At 37.9% G+C, this 23,480-nt stretch overlaps 1 protein-coding gene and 1 long non-coding RNA gene across 14 annotated transcripts in view; one reads left to right on the top strand and one right to left on the bottom strand.

The window, feature by feature from the left end:
* The window catches only part of MIA2 (MIA SH3 domain ER export factor 2), a 90,632-nt gene that overhangs the window by 65,029 nt on the left and 2,123 nt on the right, over positions 1 to 23,480 (bottom strand). For 3 of the 13 annotated variants that reach the window (XM_077909121.1, XM_077909123.1, XM_077909122.1), the window contains exons 2-6: positions 22,485 to 22,618; positions 19,983 to 20,069; positions 15,988 to 17,176; positions 7,818 to 8,036; positions 7,620 to 7,720 (exon numbers count right to left, since the gene is read on the bottom strand). In XM_077909121.1, the coding sequence (XP_077765247.1) occupies positions 7,620 to 7,720; positions 7,818 to 8,036; positions 15,988 to 17,176; positions 19,983 to 20,069; positions 22,485 to 22,618 (1,730 nt within the window). Of the gene's footprint in view, positions 1 to 1,356; positions 1,640 to 2,166; positions 2,308 to 3,480; positions 3,683 to 4,128; positions 4,303 to 7,619; positions 7,721 to 7,817; positions 8,037 to 15,987; positions 17,177 to 19,982; positions 20,070 to 22,484; positions 22,619 to 23,480 lie in introns of those variants that run through there. The other 10 variants (XM_077909128.1, XM_077909129.1, XM_077909134.1 and 7 more) reach the window with 8 other exon arrangements.
* LOC144320498 (uncharacterized) lies at positions 211 to 23,480 on the top strand. Its single transcript, XR_013386073.1, has 5 exons — positions 211 to 287; positions 17,609 to 17,673; positions 20,467 to 20,654; positions 21,576 to 21,642; positions 23,244 to 23,480. It is a non-coding gene; the product is annotated as an uncharacterized LOC144320498 (long non-coding RNA).

Here is a 23,480-nt window from a genome sequence, read left to right as displayed (position 1 = left end):
TATCAGGAAGCTAGTTAGTTAAACCAAAAATCTAGTAACACTGAAATTCTTCGAATGCTCTCCAGCACCTACATCAACTGGAATCTACTTACGTCTCCAGCAAGCATCTCTGCACATCATTCATTCCCTGAGCCCACTTTGTATTCTAGAAAAACAGTTCCGAGTTCCATGCACACACAATGCTCTTTATGTCCCCTCTGCTTAAGCTATTCTGTTTTCCTAAATACTCAAGAAAATGTAATCTCTCCCACTCCTCAATCTCCCCAGCACTTTTTGCGTATACTCTGGTAAGCAATTAATCAGTTTCTTTTTTTTTTTTTTTTTTGTTTTTAATTAATCAGTTTCTACTTTGTACTGGTTTTTTTTTTTTTTTTGTCTTCTCTCCCTTACCAGACAGCATGATACTAGGAGCCCAAACTCAGTTCATTTAGATTCTCCAGAGAATTATCATACACACGCACACACACACACACACAATCACTAGACACACTTGGTTGAGCAACTGAATACCATGACAACAGTCCTTTTTAATTTAGGTAACAACAACAACAACAAAAAAAATCATAACTGCCCCAATATTTTAAAAGACTTTTTAGATTTTTAATGCAAATAGTCTAAAACACAAGATATAAATGACCCTACACGTGTCAACGAAGACACCAAAAACACTCAGGAGAGAAAAATCCATGCAACCTGTTATAAACTGACCTTTAAAAAAAAAAACAAAACAACTAAAAACACTTTGAGCACTGGGAGCTCAGTATCTCCAGATTTTACATCAGCACGACCTTTTACCTGCACCTAGAGAAAGAAGCAAAGAACAATCTCACTTATGGTAAAGTATCTCAAAAGAGCACTCTTGAGTAGAAGAAAATGCAGAATTACAATCCCAACTCCCCGTGCACGCTTAGACGAAACGAGAAGTTCCATCATTCAAAGGGATTCATTTCAGAGGATCAGTCTTTTCAAGTTTCCCACAGTTGGGAGAGCCACGTGCCACCGACCCCCGTAGCCGACTGGGTCACAGGACCGTAGGGCTAACTCGCTGGAGGAGTCCGAAAACGCTGAACACACCCTTGCAAAATCCCGCTGAGGCAAATTCTCTCTTCACCTTCCGGATCTCCAGGTCCCCTGTACCACACACACCAAAAACCATCCACGCAGCCCAGGAACCTGGCTCCTGCCTGGGACACGGGCCGGAGCCCCCGGGCAGGTGAGGACTCGCTTCAGCACCTGTGCCCCCGACAGCTCGCACCGCGAAGCCCAAGTCGGCGGCTCCCCCCGCCCCCCCCCCCGCCCCACCAGGAGGCGCCTGCGACCCCGGGGCCAAGGAACCCTGACCGCGCCTGAACTCACCCTGCGTAGCTCCTCCAACACCAGCCCCACGTACGACTGAGGGGCAGTCCTGGGCCCCTCCATGGCGCCAAGGCTGCCCCAACCGAAGCGGCCGCGGCCGGGGCCTGGCGGAGCCCCAGCGACCCGCAGGGAACACACCGCGTTCGGTCCGGAACCCAAACCTGCACCCGGCAACCGGAGCAGACCACTGCGGAGCCGGCTGCGGGGGGGCTGCGGGAGGATCGGCGCCGACAGCCCTCAAGGGGCCAGTGCTGCCCCCCCAGGGAGCCTCCCCTCGCTATGCTCGAGGTCCTGAAGATCCGAAGGCCCAGTCCCGCCCCTCGCGAGCCCGCGACCGGCCCTCTCCTCACCGCCCGTCACCCCTCAATTTGGTTGCGGCCGGGCCGCGGCGGGGAGGCGGGGACGCGGGGACGCGGTAAGTCTCCCCTCCCTCTGCGCGCGACGTGTCCTTGCCTCGCGTTCTTAAAGGGGCCGGCGCTCTCCTGGGCGAAGCCAACCACTTTGGAAGTAGAGGGGCTTGAGCCCGAGACGCTGGAATGGTGCCTCGCGCTGGGCGCTGGGCGCTGGGCGCTGCGGGGTGGGCCACACAGCCCGGGGGAGAAGGGCCCTGGCACCGGACCGTGGCCGAGGTAGCGGCGTGGCTTATCTTGGAGGCCGCCAGGCGAGCCGCCCCGCGGGGGAGCCTGGCGCGGCCTCTCGACCCAAGGGCGGGCGCCGGGCCGAGCGCCCACCCCCCGCGCTCCGGTCTCGCAGCCTGTCCGGGACCCCGTCTGCACCCCCACAGGCCCTGACTGCATCTGCGTCTCGTACCCCTGGGGACGCTGTCGGCCCGCGGAAACTGGCCGCCGCCTTCATTCCCGTCCAAAGAAGGCCTGCAGGGCCGGTGCCCGTGCGCCCTGCCAACCGCGTCCGGACTTTGGACTTTGGACAGGAAGGCGTCTCGGGTCGCTGTGGTCTGGGCAATGGTTAACCTCTCCCACGCAGGAGAACACCGATCCGGTCCCCTGGGCTTCGAGGGCTTCACTCACACCTGAACTACCTGGGCGCTTGCTAGGCACCACTGGCTTAATTCCAGGAGCTCCTAGTTACCCAAACGATGAAGCAAGCCCCTCCGGATTCTGGCTGAGCGACTGGTGCTCTCCTCTGCGAAGGGGAGCTAAAAGTAGCATCCTGCGGTCTAAACTTAGGACCCTATTTTTAGGTCTGTTGAATAGAGTACGGAGGGCTGGATTTGTGCGTGGGAGACCTTCAGCTGACAGGGTGACAGGGGTGTAAAGGTTAACCCCTAAGTCGGCCTTACCAGCAATAATAATCCTCCACCAACTCGGCCTCCTACAAGCCCTTAGCAGAGCGACACGAAAAGAAGCAGCAGATGCTTCTTCCTAAACAAATCACCCAAGAGAACTTAATAGTTGAACAAAATCTTAAGTCCATAGGAAATTTCTCTGATGTAAGCTGGCAGCAACAGAACAATTGTGCCAAAAAGAATTAAAAAAAAAAAAAAAAAAAGCCCAAGTTCACAGCAAGTGATTTTCAGGACCAAAATGGGGCCTAGTTGTTTGGAATTCAAAGTGCTCTCATTTGCCACATCAGCCTGAGGAGTTTCAGGAACTATCAGTATCAGAACGCAGCAGAAATTGCTTAATAATTCTCCATTTTTAAGGTATTACACAACCTTCTGATACGTTGGATAGTGTTTTGAAATTAAATTATGTGAATAGCCTATCAAAGGCAAAACAGAAGCATAACCAAAATTTTATGTTTAAAATTTCAGAGAATCTTAGAACAATGTACGTATCAATTAGAGCATTGGTAAAAAAAATTCTTAATGTCTGAACATTTCCAGAAAACTCTAGAAACATTTTCAGCTCTCAGAACTTATTTATAACCTAAAACATTTTTTAAATCCTTTTGCCCACCCTAAGGCAGTCTATGCCATTTTCCAATTTTTCAATAATCACCATTCCAAATACTAAAAACATAAATTAGGGACAAAAGAATAAATGAAATTGTTTAAAAATCTAAAAGATTTCCCTGTAGCAAAAACACGGTAACACTTAAACTCCGTGTCAAAGTCAAACCTAATTTCTCTTCTGTACACTTAATAGTCATATAGAAACTTACCTCTTCCTCTAGATCTTTCAATTCCATTTTTTAAAAAGTTCATGTTAAAATATCTTAACTTGTAAATAAAGTTCTACTAATCACCTCATATCCTCGAGAAAGATTTCAGATTCTAATACATCTGCACTCTTCGGGTCCACATAGACTGTGATCCTGTTTTGACACTTGTGTGGTAAAGGGGTGCTGAAGGTGGAGTTGTGACTACCAACACAGGATCCAATTTCATGGCCGTCACTCCTGATTAAATGCTTTTTTTTTTTTTTTTCTAAAATATCATACACGTTACTACCCTCTTAAAAATCTACAATTGAAAAGAGATATCCTGAATTTGATAACTGATAAAAATTAAATTGAATGTTTTATTCTATAGTCTATTCATATAGAATACATGACTTTTACCATGAAAAAGATATCCAAAGATTGTTCTCAAGTAGGCATGGGATTTTGCGGTCTTATGTAGACATGCTTTAAGGGAACTGGAGAATAAATGCTGTGTGTTAGTGACAGCTACTAGGAAGCATCCAAGAACACTGGAAACATTTTAACCAGTAAACCTTGTCCACAACTTAGATACTGATTTCCCTTGTGAAAGGCCCTGTTGCAAAGCTGTAAGTACTAGTTACACCCATTTAATTAAACAGGCAATGTTATGGGTCATAGGATCTAGTCCTTTAGAAGAAAACCAAACATACTGAGCCACACTTTCATCTCTGTACTAGTAATGATGTAAGAGTTGTTCTCAGAACAAACTGAATCAGGCATTACCTGTTGAACAAGAGCTGGGTAATTTCCTCTGTTTGTTCCACATATAAATGAAGCATTCTAATTAAGAGTAGATAAATGTTAGAACTCAAAGAGCTTCCTCAATTATAAAGTAGATAGAAAGTAGCATTAATTCCTATTACTTAAATAATTTTTAAAAATTATGCTGTGTACAAAATCTAGCTGAAATCACTACCAAATAGAAACAATCACCTGAAACATTTAAGCAGAAGAAAAGGAAAATTTTTCACCTAAATTTAACAGGAAAATTGCTCAAATTTTCCATTTACTGCAGCTATTCAAACCTATATTATGGGAGCTTAGTAGATACACTAAGATTATTAGAATTCTAGGTCTGGCAGGAATTCTTCAGAACATTTAGTCCAAACATTATGAACTTAAAGCCCTATAAAGGCCAAGCAGGTAAAATAAATGTAGGGAAATGATGAAATCATTTCTATCCAATGCAAGCACTATTCCTTGCGCTTCTTGTTGCCGTATGAAATGGGAGACGACATATTACAGCCTTCTACTTTTTCAAAAAAAACCAGAAATTCAGGTTTTTGTATGAACTCACTTTTTAAAATGTTAGTAACTGGTTCTTAATTTTTTAAACAATGTACAAGTCAGCTTTGACCAGCAGCATGTCATCTAATCTCAACCTCTTATAGCAGAGTTTTAAACCTGAGACTGCCCTACAGAATAAGTGACTTTCCAGGGTCACAAGGTAATTTCCATAAATTTAAATTCAATATTCCCATGTCTAAAAGGTTTCAATCAAAATGGTTAAAGTAGGGACCTGGGAGGCTCAGCCTTTGGGTTGAGCATCTGCCTTCTGCTCAGGGCATGATCCCTGAGTCCCAGGATCGAGTCCCACATCAGGCTCCCTACATGGAGCCTGCTTCTCCCTCTGCCTGCCTATCTCTGCCTCTCTTTCTGTGTGTCTCTCATGAATAAATAAGTAAAATCTTAAAAAGAAAAAAAATGGTTAAAGTAAAATGTGTTTGTATTTACTGAGTCCACAAAAATAAACATACTTCATAGCCTTTATTAAATAAGCACTTTATATGAGAGGTGAATGTGGCATACTGATTAATAAATTATTATTTTTTTAATTTAGTAACTCCATAAGTACAATTTGTAGGGGAAGGGTTGACAGGGGAGGTATGTGTCAGTAGGACATACCAGTATAGAACTAATTCCATGGGTAGTTGAAAGTTTTATTATGACTTTCTATAATTATTACTAGTGTTTCTTTTCTCCTGTGATGGAGCAGATTTCTAAGTAAAGTTTTTAATCAGCGTCTTTAAGACCAAATCATACGGGGTAAATTAATCACTTCTCTGGGCTTATTTACCAGGTAATATCTAACTCTCTGAAACCTTTGAAAAGAAATAAAGTGAAGAGGAAGCCTCTGAAAGCAAACTGATATATGTTATTAAGCCCAGTTTTCACAGACTCTTGTCACAGTCACCACCATCTACCTGGTCACCCAAGCTAGAAATCTGGTAAATTATCCTCACTTTTCTATTTTCCTCTCCATGCTACATTCAATCATTAAATCCAATGAATTCTATCTACAAAAGACCCATCTAGTTTGTCCTTCCAAATACATTAACAACCACCATCAGATATTAGACCAAGGTTATAAAGGGGCAGCTAGGTGGCTAGGGGTAGCCTGGATGGCTCAGTGGTTTAGCGCCGCCCTCAGCCCAGGGTGTGTGATCCTGGAGACCCGGAATTGAGTCCCACATCAGGCTCCCTGCATGGAGCCTGCTTCTCACTCTGCCTGTCTCTGCCTCTCTCTCTGTGTGTGTCTCTCATGAATAAATAAATAAAATCTTTTTAAAAATTTAAATAAATAAATAAATAAATAAATAAATAAATAAATAAATAGGGTGGCTAGTGGGCCAAACTTGATCCACAGAACATTTTGTCTTTCTTTTTAACCTGAATGTTTGCCACCATTCAAAATTAAGAGATTTCACACAAAATATCCAGATTTCCAACTTATCTTGAAATATCAAAAGATCTGGCAAAACCAGGCTAAAGGTAAATAGTAGCTAACATCCTTTGGAGAAAGCATACACACTCCATTGGTTACAGTTCTCAACTTTACCTATGTTTCATTCATTTCATTTGAGTTTATATACCCTGATTTAGACCTTCACCATTTATTTCCTAAACTAATGCAATTAACTTCTTGACCAAACCTGCCTTTGGTCTTTACCTGTTCAATCTTCATTTGATAATGTTGGCAGATACACTTTATAAATGAAACTTTTTCATTTTATTCCCTGCTTAAAAGTCTTCAATAGTGCCCCATTATCTACAAGATAGTATAACATTCAAAGCTATTCTTGATTTAATCCCTGTATAATCTTCATTATCCTATATTCAATCAGACTGAATTGCTTATAGTTCTCCAAAAATGCCTTGATCTCTCCTACTTCTTTACCTTTAAAAATGTTCTCTCCTCAACCTAGAATGCCGACCCTTCCTTTGTCTAAGTCCTCCTCCTTCAAGGTAAGCTCAAATATGATCTCCTCTGAGACACTTTCCCAGGCCCTACTTCCCCACCATCTCTAGCTACCACGTCCAGTTGGTCTACTAGGGCATCAGTAGGCTGATCAGTCTGTTAATAGCATCCTATGGCTACTACAGCACTGTATTTTAATTACTGTTTTGGGTTTTTTTTGTTTTTTTTTTTTACCTATGTCCTTCAACTAGAGTAATCTCTTTAAAGCAGCTACTGTTAAATTTCATCTTAAAATATAAGAAGATAAAAGTGCCTCTTCAATTATTTATATGTTAACAGTAGATGAGAAAAGGAAAAAAATTGTAAAAGGCCTTCTACATAAAGTACTATAGCTAAGTCCTTTGCAATATCTCATCTGCAATAAATGAGATAGGATTTAATAGGATTTACAATAAAGGTAGACAGATTTTGGAATTTTGGCTACAGCTTGGTCAAATTTTGAGATATTAGTTGCTTTTGTAAGATTCTCAATACACTACTGTGAGATCACAGCTATTATTCAGATACTAATAATTTGCTTAAGACCCATTTAGCTCATATTATTTCTAAGTTAATCCATTTAGCATAATTTTTCCCTGATTTGAAAAAAAAAAGGGAATAAAATAGAAAAAATAAAACAATGCTGAAGATCAACAAAACTTAAAGGCTAAAAAAAAAATCCTTAACAATATCCTTGCAACAAAATGTTCATGTAAGAGAAATCTTACAGTTAAGATTTTATGGAAAGAGAAATATTATGTAATGTTTGCATAGGGAGGATTCACTCAAACATCATTTTCAACTACATATTTAGAAAAATAGGTAAAATTATTGCAAAAGATTTAAAAGTTCAACTTACCCCTTTTGTAAGGATTATAATTGATGAAAATGCAGAATTCATGAAATCAAAAATGTCAATTTGAAATAAATATTTCAGAATCTGCCACTCAGAAGCATCTTCTGTCAATAAAAATAAGTTAACACTTGATGTGATATAAGTTTTGAATCTAATTTCTTTCTTAATTGCTGCATTAGAGAACAAATAATTTTTTCTTACCTTTTTGAGCAATGTAATTTTGAGAAGGCAAAACGTAATCGGGTGAAACCATTGGACTATTTGGCAGGGTATTTTCCACAGATCTGTCTATTTCTGCCTCAGTAGATCCTTTAGTATCCAGTGATATTTTTGATTTTTCACCATTATTTTTAGAAGATAGAGTTTTGAAATGTACTTCTTTATGAATTCTCATGGGTGACTCTATTTTAGAAGCCATATCTGCAAATAAAATTAGAAATGTTTGGGGGTTTTTAAGATTTCTCTATTTACTTTAAAGAGATAAAGAAAAAGAACATGCATGCACATTAGGGAAGGAGCAGAGGGAGAGAATCTTCAAGCAAATTCCTCACTGAGTGGGAATCCCCCACATGGGGCTCCACATGGGGCTCCATTCAGGGCTCAGTCCCACAGCCCATTAGATCATGACCTGAGCCAAAATCAAGAGTTGGACACTCAACCGAGCCATCTAGGTTCCTGGAGTTCTTTTAATACTTGCTTTGTTCTGGGCTTCCCTTTTGTTTTCTAGGCAGGCCATTCTTTGAATTTTTGTGGTCATTGTGACACTTCTTTATGGAAAGAATTCACTAAAACATAAATTGCAACCTGCATTCATTCCTACTGTTAACATAATAAATTGCCACACACTTAGTGACTTAAACAATATAAACATATTCTCTTAGTGCTCTGGAGATCAAAAGTCCTAAAACCAAGGTGTTGACAAGGTTGTGTTTCTTCCTTAGGCTCTAGAGGAGAATCTATTTCCTTGCCTTTTCTACCTTCCAGAGGCTACCTGCATCCCTTAACTCATGGCCCCTTCTTTCATTTTCAAAGATAGCGCTACAGCATCTTCTAACCTATCCCTTGCTCTGACCCTCTTTCTTCCACTTTTAACAAACCTTGTGATAATATTGGTCCCACTAGGACAATCTCTACATCTCAGGATGATTAATTTAATCACATATGCCAGGTCATTTTTGTCATGTCAAGTAACATAGTCACAGAGTCTGGGAATTAAGACATGAACATCTTTGAATGGTCATTATTCAGCCTACCACAATGTCTTTTCTTTATTTTTTTTTTTTTTTTATGACAGTCACACAGAGAGAGAGAGAGAGGCAGAGACACAGGCAGAGGGAGAAGCAGGCTCCATGCACCGGGAGCCCGACGTGGGATTCGATCCCGGGTCTCCAGGATCGCGCCCTGGGCCAAAGGCAGGCGCCAAACCGCTGCGCCACCCAGGGATCCCTCTTTTCTTTATTCTTTTACCAAGGAAAAGTTTTTAAAACTAGATTGCTTTTTTGTCCTAAAAACTATTTTTTAGGGGCGGCCCTGGTGGCTCAGCGGTTTAGCGCCACCTTCAGCCCAGGGTGTGATCCTAGAGACCCGGGATCGAGTCCTATGTCAGGCTCCCTGCATGGAGCCTGCCTCTCTCTCTGCCTGTGTCTCTGCCTCTCTCTCTCTCTCTGTCTCTCATTAATAAATAAATAAAATCTTAAAAAAAAAAACCCTATTTAAAAAAAATATATAACGTAGACAACTCCATTGTTGTCTCTTTTGTTGTTGTTATAAGCTTATAACTAAGGGTAAGACATTAAATAGTTCTCCATAGGATTCCTCTTAGATATATTTATTACCTAAGAAAGTATAATATTTAACTGCAATTGCAAAAATATATATCCCTGCCATTCAAGAAAATTGGTAAGATAGATTTTTCTTACTTTATCTGTTAGAGAACCAGAAAAGTCAAAATGACCAATATTATTTAAAGTATCTTAGTATGAATCCTTTTCTGTACAGAAGGATTTATTTAAAAAAAAACAGTAAGACAGTACTACATCATGATACTGTCACACTGGGCTTTTAACACAAGACTTGCTCTAGAGGGGCATAAAACACAAATTGATTCATAAGCATAGCAATTAACAAAATAAAGCAATGAGGGATCCCTGGGTGGCGCAGCGGTTTGGCGCCTGCCTTTGGCCCAGGGCACGATCCTGGATACCCGGGATCGAATCCCACATAGGGCTCCCGGTGCATGGAGCCTGCTTCTCCCTCTGCCTGTGTCTCTGCCTCTCTCTCTCTCTCTCTCTCTCTCTGTGTGACTATCATAAATAAATAAAGAAAAAAATATTAAAAAAAAGAAAGATGATATTAAAACTTACAGCAGTTAATTTGCACGTTATGCAGTGTAGGCCACTGGATCATGCATATCTACAACACATATTTGCCAGTATGTACTATTAAGTATAAAACTCATTATCACTCAGACTTTTTAAAAGATATTTTATCTATTTATATTAGAAAGAGCACATACACATGGGAGTGGGGAGTGGGAGAGGGAGGAGAAAGAAGCAGATTCCTCGCTGAGTGTGAAGCCTGACATGGGGCTCAATCCCAGGACCCTTAGATCATGACCCAAGCTGAGGTCAGATGCTTAACTGACCTAGGCACCCAGGTGCCCTCTCTCTCAAACTTGAAATGAGATTGCTCCAAAAAGGAAGAACCATCCACTACCAAAGAAATTATATTAACCATTCACAAAGAAAGATACCCATGGTCTTAGTATATTTGAAACAAATTTGAAAATGACAGGGTAGCAATCAAATGTGAGGTATTGTACTTTTCCTACCCTCTTGCAGTTTTGTTCATTTCAAAGTCAATCATTGTTTCCCCCTTCATCCCATCTCCAGTGTATTATTATATATATCATATTATCCAGTGGATAAATTAGAAGAAATGATGAATAAGTAGAAGCTTTTTAAATCCTAAAATCGGATACCTCTTTTATATCAAGCAAAAATGTTGAATGATTGAGAAGAATCCTCATTGGCTAGTAATTATAGGATGTTTTATATTTTTAAGTGTGTTCTTTACTAATTTACTAGAGTGTGTTGTATAAAACAAATATAGATAATATAAGTTCAAACTATATTCTTTACATATTTAAGTTATTTTAGCAATTAAGTGAAGATTGACAGTATTAAAATAACATTTTGTGTTTATGTTGGCTCAATAGAAAAGATATTTTAAGTAGAATATGAAAGTAAAAAATTTCAAGATATCCTCATTCAACTGTTAGTAAAAAATGTGCCTCCATAAGTATGCACAAGTATATGCTTATTTTCTCATTCAGACCCAATAACAACATAAGGTTGTGCTGAGAAGTCAGATTAAAATCAATAATAAAATTGTATTTTGGATTTTATTCTTATGCTATGATGTCTGGCAAAGGCAAAATTACACGTTTCCTTTAATTTGGTGATCTCATGGATTCACATATCGCTTCAATAAGTGCCATAAATTTCTGAGAAGGAACTCAAGAAATTATAAATCTTATCACTGCTTTTTTTTACAGAAGTCATAAATCTGTACGGGCAGAGAAAAATCTTATATTATCCAAATGATCATATGATCATTAGGGAAAATATAAGTTTTATTTTGCATTTCAGTGTAACAAGGCTGATAGAGATTTAAATAAAATATTCCTGATTTTTCTGATTTTTTGCTACATATTAAATTTTTTAATGATTTATACCTTTAAATGATAATATACCTGAGTTCAAATTAGAATGAAAATATATATGCATATCTTTTGAGAATCTTCATTTAAAAAGGATTATCTGGGATGCCTGGGGGGCTTAGTCCATTAAGCATCTGACTTTGGCTCAGGTCATGACCTTGGGATCCTAGGATCCATCCTTTAGTTGGGTTCCCTGCTGAGTGGAGTCTGCTCCTCCCTCTTCCTCTGCCCCTATCCCCTGCTTGTGTTCTCTCCCTCTCTCAAATAAATAAAATCCTAAAAAATTAAATTAAATTAAAAGGATTATCCTTCCCCAAAATTAATTGAAAAAAATTATAACTTGAAACCTAAGTCAAAATTTCCCACATTTATATTGTTGGAACATATATCCATGTGCATACCATATCAAATAGCCATTTATTTTAAGATAATTCAATTTTCTTTTTTTTTTTTTTTTAAGATTTACTTATTCATGAGGGACACAGAAAGAGAGGCACAGAGACACAGGCAGAGGGAGAAGCAGGCTACTCGCAGGGAGCCCAATGTGGGACTCAATTCCAGATCCTGGGATCAGGCCCTGAGCCGAAGGCAGATGCTCAACCGCTGAGCCACCCAGGCATCCCAGATAATTCAATTTTCAAACACAGTTTAAACTGATCATTTGATTGAACTAACTAATTAGAGTTAAAGGAGAAAAATGATTCTAACCAGTCCTCACCTGAAGTATAGAATTCAGGTAAACTGTGGAATTTACTTCTCAGTTACTTTTTAAGACAATGATAGGAAAATATCAGTGCAGTTCTGAAAAGCAGTATTAAAGATTAGTAAGAGAATTATTTAGTGTCTAATTTTGCGCTTTCAATTATGAATTTAACATAGCATTTTGATACTGTCACTTATTTAGCATTGTTCAAAAGGTAAAAGTCTCAAGTAAGCAAACACATATCAGCAATTTAATAATGCCACCTGTGGACATAAAAGTTAAAAATGAGCAAATGAGGGGTCCCTGGGTGGCTCAGTTGGCTAAGGATCTGATTCTTGGTTTCAGCTCAGGTCTTCATCTCAGAGTTGTGGGATCAAGTCTGGAGGTGGACCCTGTGCCCAGTGCAGTCTGCTGGAGATTATCTCCTTCTCTCTCATTCTCTGGTCCCCGCTCTACTCATGCGTACTCTTTCTCTCTCTCTCTAAAATAAATAAATAAAATCTCAAAAACAAAATCTTAAAAAAAAAAAGGAGCAATCAACTCAGGAGTCTAAATACAATGAGACTATTGTAAACACAGGACTCAAATAGTGATCTACAACATTGTTTAATGGCATTAGGGAAAAAATTTAATTATATTATTAATTACACTTAAACATTTATGTAGCTGAACTCTTTTTAAAATATTGTTTTAACTGGGGGTTCCTGGGTGGATCAGTCAGTTAACCATCTGCCTTCAGCTCAGGTCATGATCCCAGGGTCCTGGGAAAGAGCCCATGTCAGGCTTCACACTCAGCAGGGGTGCTGCTTCTCCTTCTCTCCCTTTGTCCTATCCCCCCATCTCATGCTCTGTCTCTCTCTCAGTATCAAATAAATAAATAAAATCTTTCAAAACATAAAATAAAATAGTGTTTTAACTGCATTTAAAATAAATACGTCTGGGGATGCTGGGTTGCTCAGCAGTTGAGCATCTATCTGCCTTTGGCTAAAAGCATGATCCCAGAGTCCCAGGACTGAGTCCCACATCAGGCTTCCTGCATGGAGCCTGCTTCTCCCTCTGCCTATGTCGCTACCTCTCTCTCTCTGTCTCTCATGAATAAATAAATAAACTCTTTTTAAATAAATAAATAATAAAATAAATACATTTGTTAAGAAAAATAGATACTTCCTATAGCATTTCTATAATTAATTAACTAATTAAATTAATTTCAGGGTATTATTTTCACATGACTTAAACCTGAGCTTTAAGATTTACGTGAGATACAGATATGCCTTTCTTATAATTGTTTATAATAAACAGAATTTTAAGTCAAATAAAATAATGAAGAACTTTTCATATTTAACTGTACTTGGGAAACTCATTATTTAAATAAGTTCAATTGGAGTATTTTGTAAAATAGTTACTAATATTATAATATAAATAGGGATCCCTGGGTGGTGCAGCGGTTTGGCGCTTGCCTTTGGCCCAGGGCTCCATCCTGGAGACACGGAATCGAATCCCACGTCGGGCTCCCGGTGCATGGAGCCTGCTTCTCCCTCTGCCTGTGTCTCTGCCTCTCTCTCTCTCTCTGTGACTATCATAAATAAATAAAAATTTTAAAAAAATTATTTATAATATAAATAATTGTTCCCTAATTTATCTGTTTTGTAAAGACCTATGTCAGTATATTATTGTTTCTTTAAATCTGGTTATTTCAGGTCTCAGCCTTTCATAAGTATTGATTTAAGATCAGTAATTCTTTTTTTATGCATTCTTTCTGATTAAGGCAAATTTTCATTTGGTATTTCCTAAAAGAGTTGTTGAAATTATCTGAAAATTTTGGCTGTTGTACCTATTTCTCCAATAACCAAAAAATAGGGCCTGTGGCTTTATATGAATTCCTTAGTATTCCTTTTTAAAAACAAATTTTACATGACCCCAGGTTATTTTCCATTTAATTAATATCATAATATTTTGGAATAATCTACTTTGTGTATATAGAATGGCATTATCTTTTTTTAGAAACTTATAGGAATTTCCAAATGTTTTCATGAAAGTCCCTCAAAACTAGTTATAATTCCATAAATGCCTTATTCTCATTTGATTGTTCTCCAAGTTTTCTTTTTTTTAAAGATTTTATTTATTTATTTGACAGAGAGAGAGAGAGTCAGAGAACACACACAGGGGGTTGTCAGAGGGAGAAGGAGAAGCAGGCTCCCCACTGAGCAGGGAGATGGATGTGATGTGGGACTCTATCCCAGGACCCTGAAATCATGACCTGAACTGAAGGCAGACGCCCAACTAACTGAGCCACTTAGGGGGCCCCTCTCCAAGTTTTCATATTTAGAAATTCTCTTAGCATCACTCTATGAAATAATAAATTCTACTAAATAAATTCTACTAATAATAAATATCAAGTGATATTCAGGATGCCCTTGAGTTTCTATACATACGCTCTAAAATATTTTCATATATCTATATTTTGAGTCTTCTCTATTTCTGGATCTGTTATTGTTCTGCTTTATTTTAGTCTCAGTTATTTACTCCTTTTATCTGCTTTTTTGCAAATATCCCTTTAGGATCTAACACATGTAGGACAAAATAATTTCCTCTTTAGCCTTTGATAATCTAGGACTTTAATATTTTTAGTCATTCAAAAGCATCACACCTACACCTTCCTCCTTTAGAAAAGGGTGAGAATCTAAGTCTACATTCTGGTTAAGGATATTAATTAAGTAAAGAGCTCACATTTTGGAGACTTAAGAAATGGTATATAGTTCTTCTGGAAATTCAAGCAAATCAGCCTTTTCTGATGGAAATAAATGTGGTTGCATCTGAGTTTGCAACATTGTTGATCTCTTCTAATAAAAGGCTCTCTGTCATTCTAGGGTTCAATTGTTCCTGTATTATTGGCCAGTATTTGCAGAGTTTCTAATCTGTCCATCAGAGAGACATCAGAATAGAGATGTGGGAAAATCATGTTATATAATTCTTTACTTAAAATAAAATCCACATGGGGATTCCCCGGGTGGCTCAGCAGTTGGGCGCCTGCCTTTGGCTCCGGGTGTGATCCTGGAGACTTGGGATCGAGTCCCACGTCAGGCTCCCTGCATGGAGCCTGCTTCTCTCTGCCTATGTCTCTGCCTCTCTCTCTCTCTCTGTGTCTTTCATGAATAAATAAATAAAATATTTTTAAAAATAAAATAAAATCCACTTGTTTTTAATCGTAGGAATTGCTAGACACCTAGACATCTAGATCTAGTAATATCTTCTGATACTCTGCCCTCTTCATTGCCTACTGTTAAGCTCCCAGTATTGAGAGAAAACTATTCAAATATAGTTATATTGGGAAGGTGTTAATGAGCTAAAAAGTTAATGTAAATGAGCAGAAAGAAATCCTCATTTACCAAAAAAGAAAGTCAATGGACATCATCTAATATAGATTAATCAAAGCAGGACAATATAAAGGTTTTATTTAGAAAATAGACATAAATACTAAAGAAATTTACTTAAAAAAAAAAAAGAAAGAAATTACTGTCCCTAGGACAGAGGTGAGAGTAGAAATGGACAGAGGGAACAGAAACTACTTTTGTTTAAAAAGGAAAAAAAAAAAGCCTTAGTACTATTTATATTTTTAAACCTATTTACTATACTATTTTGGAAAAAAATAAGAATTTATTGTAAAATACCTTAAGATCTTCTTGGAACATATATGTATCTCCAATCATTCTTTCTCCCTTGGTATTTCATTATATTAAGATCTAAGTCCCACAGTAAACCAGAAAATATTAAAAGGATAATTGATAATGTTGTTGATTATTGAATATTTTGAGAAACATGGATTTCTGGACTTTTTCATCCAATTTGTACTTATAAGAATTAATTATATTTTAAAAACAAATTATATTATAAATATTTTATACCAACCTGACTGTATCTGCCTTTCAACATTATAAGTTTCATATTACCTGTGTGATAATTTTCAGCTGAAAATTCTTCTGTTTCATCATTTTCAATTACATTTTCTTCATCCTGTATCTGTTTAGAAAATGGCAATTCTGTCTCCTTTGAAATGTCCTGGAAGTTCCAGGGGTTGTCAAAATTATATAGGAACTTTTTAAAATATGGTAAGGTATCAAAATCATCCGTGTTCTCTAAGACTCTTTCTGTGTCTACTTGATCTTCAGTTTCCATACTTTTTATTGTTTTTATTTCTTGTTCCGTATCAGGGTCAAATTTACTTGTTGGAGGATGTTCGTGTTTATCTCCTCCACCTCCTTCTTCACTTTTTCCATCATCTGATACAATTTTATGTTCATTGGTGTATACAAAGCCTAGCATACCAAAACCAAAATCAAACCAACTTGGCCTGAGAATTGAGGTATCATTGGCAATTATGTCTTCTTTTTCTGTTGATATTTCTGTGCATGGAACTGTGGGTTCTTCCTCAGATGATATAGAATCAAGAACATCTTGTAGTGGTGGATTGCTTTCTTTAGGCAATAATTCAAGCCCTCTATTCTCATCTCCAAAACCTAAATAACTTTTAAAACTACCCCCAAACCAGCCAGTGGCTTGAGGACTGATAATGTTCTCTGATTCAGAATCTACTTCAGATTGTTTCTTTGGCAATGAATAGAATTCCAGTTCAGGTTCTTGCTTTTGTTCTGTTTGGTGTTTATCATTATTTAATTCCTCCAGGTCATTCCCATCTTCTCCTGCCATTTTTCTACTTTGAAATGAACTTTCTTCTAGAGGTTCAATAACTGATTCAAAAGTCTTTCCTTCAGCTTGTTCCCTTCCGAATCCAAACCATCCTTTCACTTCAGACACAGTTGAGGATGGCAGGATATGATCCACTTCTGGAACAGAATCCTCTTCCATACTTCCAGCTTCTACTCCTTCCCACTCTTTTGATTCAGTAGTACTTCTGATATCTTCAGGAGCCTCTGATGCTGGAAATTGATCTTCAAACCAAGTACTTTCAGAAGGTGAATAAAATCCAGATTCTGTCTGAAAATCACTGTCATATACACTAGATTTTTGGTCCTTATCTTCTTCATATGGATGTATATTTTTGCCATCATCATTGCTTAATTCACTGTCTTCATTTTCAAATGAATAACTTACTCCAAGAAGACAAAGAAAATCAGATTCCTATAAGAAAAAAATTGATTCTAAATATACTAAATATACTAAAATTCCTTGTTTCTCCCTAAATCATTTAAAACAGATGACTGATTTTCCCAAGACCATACAACTAGCTTAACAGCACAACAAAAACTAAAACCAGATCTCCTAATCTCCAATATTTATATCACAACTAACTCAGGGTCAATGATATTAATCTAAGTGAAAATTCAAGCTTTGAGTATATCCTGAAAATAAACTCTTGATGAAAAGGCATACATGTCCACAAAATCTTGCTTTTTTTAAGAGTGCATTGAACAGACACATGCAGCTGTTTGGTGAATTGAGAGAGGGGCATTTCACAGCACATGGAGACAGCTCAGACAGCCCAGAGACTCTAAATCATGAAGGCCTTGTTAAAATTTGCACTACAACATTTAAACTTCTTTTATTGTATAGAGTCAACTGTGGTGGGGAATCCTCTTGTTCATCTCAGAACAACCAGATCTTCAAGAAGAAAAATGGTGAAGTTAATATTTTTTTTAAATTTCATTTTAAGTAGGCTTCATACCCAATGTGGGGCTTGAACTTATGTCCTGGAGATCAAGAGTTGCATGTTCTACCAACTGAGCCCGGCAGGTGCCCCAAGGTTGTTATTTTTTAATCTGAAGGTATGAAACAGTGATCTGTGCTGTTTTTTGGATATGATCATTATGAAATGAGAATAAAGTTCAGAATTTTTAAAAAGTAAACTTCAAAATTGAAATTTTACAATGTTTTGGGGACTGCAGTATAGTAGGTAATTGAGAACAGACTCTGGAGCCAATTGTCTAAGTTTAAGTCCTGACCCTGCCACTTACTAGCTCTATGAACTTGGTTGAATTATATGTCCTTTCTATGCCTCAGTCTCATCTGTAAAATAAGGATAATGACAGTACCCACCTTATAGGGGTGTTGTGTTGTGAAGATTAAATGAATGATGTGCTTAGAATAGTAACTCTGTTACTATTAGTAACTAATAGTAACTCTCTGTTACCACTAGCCTAACCTACCCCAAGTTACACTACCCCAGGTAAGCCACTAATGCCTTGCCTCTATTCAAGGCAACTCTGAAAGGCCATCCCAGATTCAGAGTTCCTTATGGAATCAACTGAGACTTTTGTTGCAACTGCATCACAGTTCAACTTCTCTGCCCAATTTTGCTTCTTCTTTTGCTCCCTCACAGGTGTTATTCCTATGAGTACTCCCCAGTAAACCTCTTGGGTGCAAAGGTCCACCTCAGAGTCTGTTTCCCAGGGAACTTGACCTAAAAATGTAGGGCTTACATTTTACATGGTAAGTATGTGCTTACTATGTGCTGTGCACTGTGCTAGGTGCTGAAATTCTATAGTAAACAAAAAGAAAAAGGTAATGATGAATTGTGATAAGTGCAATGGAGGAAATAAACAGGAATCTGTTAATCTGTTAATTACTGCATCTTAATCAAAAGATGCAGTAATTCCACAAGAATCATCATGGAAGGCCTCTGTGTGGCACCAATGTTTATGGGCGATGTAAAAGATAAGAGCGATGTAAAGGATAAGAAGGGACTAGCTAAGTGAAGAACGTGGAGAAAGCATTTGAACCACAGGGCAAAGCCTGTTTGGGTTTCTGGGCTGGGAAAATGTTTTGCATGTTCTAAGAACAGTCAGTAGGCGAGTGTTGTCCAGGAGCATAGTGAGTGAGGGGAGAGCAGTATAAGAGAGGGTCATTGAGATGGAGGTTGGGGACAGGAGCGCAGATCGTGTAGAGCCAGGGTAAGGAATCAGGGCTTGATTCTAGGTTCATTGGAAATCCATTAACAGGCTTTAAGCCAAAGGAATGACAACTGAATTGTTTGTTTGTTTTAGTTTTGTTCCTATGAGATCCATTGCTGTTTGGAGAATAAATTGGAAGAGGACAAAACTAGGGGCCAGGAGACCAGTATTGCAGTATTCTAATCAAAAGATTATGAGGTTGGGCTATGGGGAGAGTGAAGACAATATATTCCAGTTATATTTTGGAGATAAACTTACAGGATCAATAATTATACATTAAATTAACTGTTAATCTCAGAATTTATGCTGGAAAAGAGCCAGATAATAGTTTGTTTGACTAGGCTGATTCACTTTTTATTGACCTTTTTTTAAGGTAAGTTGCCTTGACCTGGAATTTGAATTAAATGGGCTAATCAAACTTACATATTGAAAAGTCATCTTCTGATTCCTTTTCTCATTATCAAGCCCAACATTATCAAACCCAATATTATCAAGCTTACTTAAAATTCAACAGAAAAAGAAGTTGTACAGATATGAGACCTGAAAAGAGTGATGGGAAATAAATTTTGTCCCAGTAGGATAATAACCTTAGTAATAATATCTAATACTTCTATAGCACCTACTAAGTGCTATTCTATATACTTTACATATGTTCATCTTTTCCCAATAAATTTATGAAGTAGCACTGTATTATAATCATCATCCTCATTTTACAGATTAGAAAATTAAGGCACATAAGGTCACAGTCAGACTTTGAGCTCAGTCCAGAATCCATGATGCTCATAACCACTACACTCTACTACTGTAAATTTTTCAGAAAGCAATATGCCTGTCATCAACCTTGTCTTACCTAATTTTATTCACATACTCAAACTACTCCTAGAGTGAGTTCTCAGACCAATTTTTTTTTCAGACCAATTATTTATGTCTTCACTATACAAGATACTTAACCAATGGACATTTATAATACTACAGAAAACTATTTTAGCCAAGAAAATTTAAGTTTAATTAACAACTGAAATGTTATTAATACTCACTTTAGTTGATATCTGAACTTCCTCAGATATGAATACCTCTTCAATCTGGACTGCATCTCTGGGAAAGTATCCAAAGTCCTTTCCTTTCTACCAATATGAAGAATAAAGATTAGCAAGGAAGAGTGATCAAAGCCATAATAACACTAATTTTGCCCTATATCCTTGGCTTTCATCTATCACAAATCACAAATATAATTAGCTTTCACTTGCCATCTAAAGGAAAGTGAGTGAAATCACATTCTTTTTTTGAAAAAAAGAAAAGATTTTATTTTTAAAAATCTCTACACCCAACATGGGGCTCAAACTTACAACCCCAAAGACCCAGAGTCTTACGCTCTACAGACTGAGCTGGCCAGGTACCCCTTATTCCAAAGAATAGCATTATTTTGAGGGAACAAAGAGCCAAGTTGTAAAATGCCACTTTTTCAAACTTCTGAGGGAAAGCCATATCAATACTGATTTTCTTCCTTTCTATGTTTGCCAGGGACCTTCCTTATCCAGGTGGACCACAGATTTACACTGTAAACCTAGGATAGCAAAAGGCAAAGGAATGGTGACTGTAGCCAAGCTAGACAGAGCTGTGACATATTCAGCATTTTCAGGATATCAAAATCAAGTAAGAGGTTTAAACTCTGAAGAGCCAAGATGGCTTCATCAAAACAGCAAAGATCTGTAAGTCCTCCTGGGAGAATCTGTCTCCATTCAACTTTTCTGGGGCTACCTCAGTAATAGGGATCTTCTCAATCCAGTTTAAGTACAAATAGGGTGTCCCTGAGAGTGAAAATTTCAGTCCATTTTCTATCCCTGGCAAAGTCCTTTGATCCAGGGCCATTACACCTTAACTATGATTCTTCTAGCTCTATAGTTGCTGCAGCTATTTGGAAATTCATAGTCTGTGGGTAAATTCTACAGTGTGGTTTCTTAAACAGCTGCTTGCCTGGACTAAACACCTAGTGTACAAAACTAAATATGCTTGAAACGTCACGCTGGTTCCACACATTATATGCTGCTTCTGTATGGAACTATCATTTTCACACTTGGTAAACAAAAAAGAATGCTTTCTTTTCCTACCATGTCATTTTTCTTAAAGCTGCATTGTTTGCCTCTAATGTGTTCAAAGATATACACCAGCATATTTAAGAGACCATAAGCAGTAAAGAATCTTGGGAACTACAGAAGCCAAATATTTCTGGCCATTGACAGTCAGGGGTTCAGTTGTACAGACCCTGATGCTAAAGAGCAGGATATGTCCAAACAGAATCTGCTCCTTCAAATAGGGATCATGGAGGTTACCCAACAGAAAAATCTTTTGTGCGTTCAATATGGAAATGATGTATGCATCAGATTGGTCATACTCGTTCAGTTTGGGAGTAAAATTGCTTATAGCATCTTTTCATTATAAAGCATAATGATAGAATCAAAGATACAAGTGTGTTGCCAACTAAAAACATTTATCATTAATTTTCCTAGAGAGATTATTCAGGCTTCTAGGAATTTCAGTATAATAGGATTTGGGGGTCAAATAAAAGATTCTCCCAGTTGTTGTTGTTATTGTTGTTTTTCATGAAAAATTCATATACCTTGCTTCTCTAGGCTACGCATCTCTCCGAGATCTCTTCAATAAGAACTCCATCCTTGGGGTGCCTGGGTGGCTTACTCAGTTAAGTGTCTGTCTGCTTTCAGCTCAAGTCATGATCTCAGGGTCTTGGGATTGAGCCCCACATTGGGCTTCCTGCTCCACAGAGAGTCTGTTTCTGCACTCCGCCCCCTGCTTGTGTGTGCTCTCTCTCAAATAAATATAATCTTTTAAAAAAGCTGTCCTTTATTTGCTCAGAAAGACATGTTTTTCTTTTAATTAACTGAAACTTCTAAGTCTCTCTTAAACTTAGCCATTGGCAGCACCATGGTATCACTGATGTTGCCTAGACCTCCCATAATCTCCACCAGCTCCTCTAAAGTAATTTTATTCTCCAAGTAAATATAAAACTTAACTTCAAAAACTATGCATGCTATGTAAAAGTAAATTCAAGACAATCCTAGTTCTCTGTCTCAACCAGGATGCCTTCCCCAAATACTACATTTAAAGAAATTCTGGAACTAAGACTGAATATGACCATTTTTTGTTTGTTTAAATGTGTTAAGGATAGAGTGCCTAGGTGGCTCAGTCAGTTAAGCATCTGACTCCTGATTTCGGCTCAGAACATGATCTCAGCGTCATGAGATTAAGCCCACACGTGGCACTCTGCACTCAGTGGGGAGTCTGCTTGATGTTCTTTCCCTCTGTCCCTCCCCCAACTGATGCATGCACTCTCTCACTCTCTTTCTCTCTCTCAAATAAATAAGTATTTTAAAAATATGTTAATGGTTTTTAATATATATCACATATATACTACATATGTAAAGTGCTTTAAAATTATTAAAGTTCCTTTAGAGATGAAAAACAGGTATTCTGTACAAGCTAGTCATTTATTCTACATTTAATTTTTAAGACTAGATACTTACACTTCCTGCCCATAGATCTTCCCTGTCTCCTGCAAGTTTAACATAAACGGATATCTCTTCTCCTTTAGTGAAATTCAGGTATCGGCAGTCAGGTCCTCTGTAATCTCTCATGGCTAAGACTCTGCTTATTAAAGCTATGTTAACATATGAGGAAAACACACAATTTAAATTAAAATGTTATTTCTCCCCCTCGCATCTTGCCCTCCTCCAGACTATCCTATGTATTTCCAAATGCTAATTTCTTCATATCATATAACACCTCAAAAACCTACATAGACTTCCCACTGCACCTAGAATCAACTCTAAGTTCTTTAGCTTGGTATCCAAGGCTATACATAACCTGATCCTCTTCTTTATTTAAAATGACTTCCTCTTACTTCTTTACTGTCAAGTTCATCTATCCGTTGTTCCTGGAATATGTCATTATCATTCTTCTCAGAAAAGAAAAGGTAAAGATAATTCATTTTCTTCCTGGCACCTACCAGAGTAACCCCCTTATCTGTGGGGGATGTGTTCCAAGGCTCCTAGTTCCAAGTGGGTGTCTGAAACCACAGATAGTACTGAGCCTTATATATGCTATGTTTTTTTCTACATATACACACATGTAATAAAATTTAATTTATAAATTTGGCACAGTAAGAGATTAACAACAATAACTAATAGTAAAATTGGATAATTATAACAATATACTGTTATAAAAGTTATGCGACCAATCTCCTTTTCTCAAAGTATTTTATAATGTATTTACTCTTCTTGCAGTGATGTGAGATGATAAAATGCCTACCTAATGAGATGAAGTGAGAAACATGAAGTAAGCACTGTGACATATAGTTGTGCTACTACTGTACATCAGAAGAATCATCTGCTTCCAGACCATGGTTGACGGCAGCTAACTAGAACCATGGAAAGTGACCCATGGATAAAGGGGACTACTGTATATTCCAGGCATTATGATAGCTGTTTCATACCTTTATTTTATTAAATCCCCAAAACAGA

Source organism: Canis aureus, chromosome 9, assembly GCF_053574225.1.
Source record: "Canis aureus isolate CA01 chromosome 9, VMU_Caureus_v.1.0, whole genome shotgun sequence".
Lineage (NCBI taxonomy): Eukaryota > Metazoa > Chordata > Mammalia > Carnivora > Canidae > Canis > Canis aureus.
The sequence above is the reverse complement of the archived record's forward strand: the minus strand, read 5'-3'. Positions and strand labels throughout refer to the sequence as shown.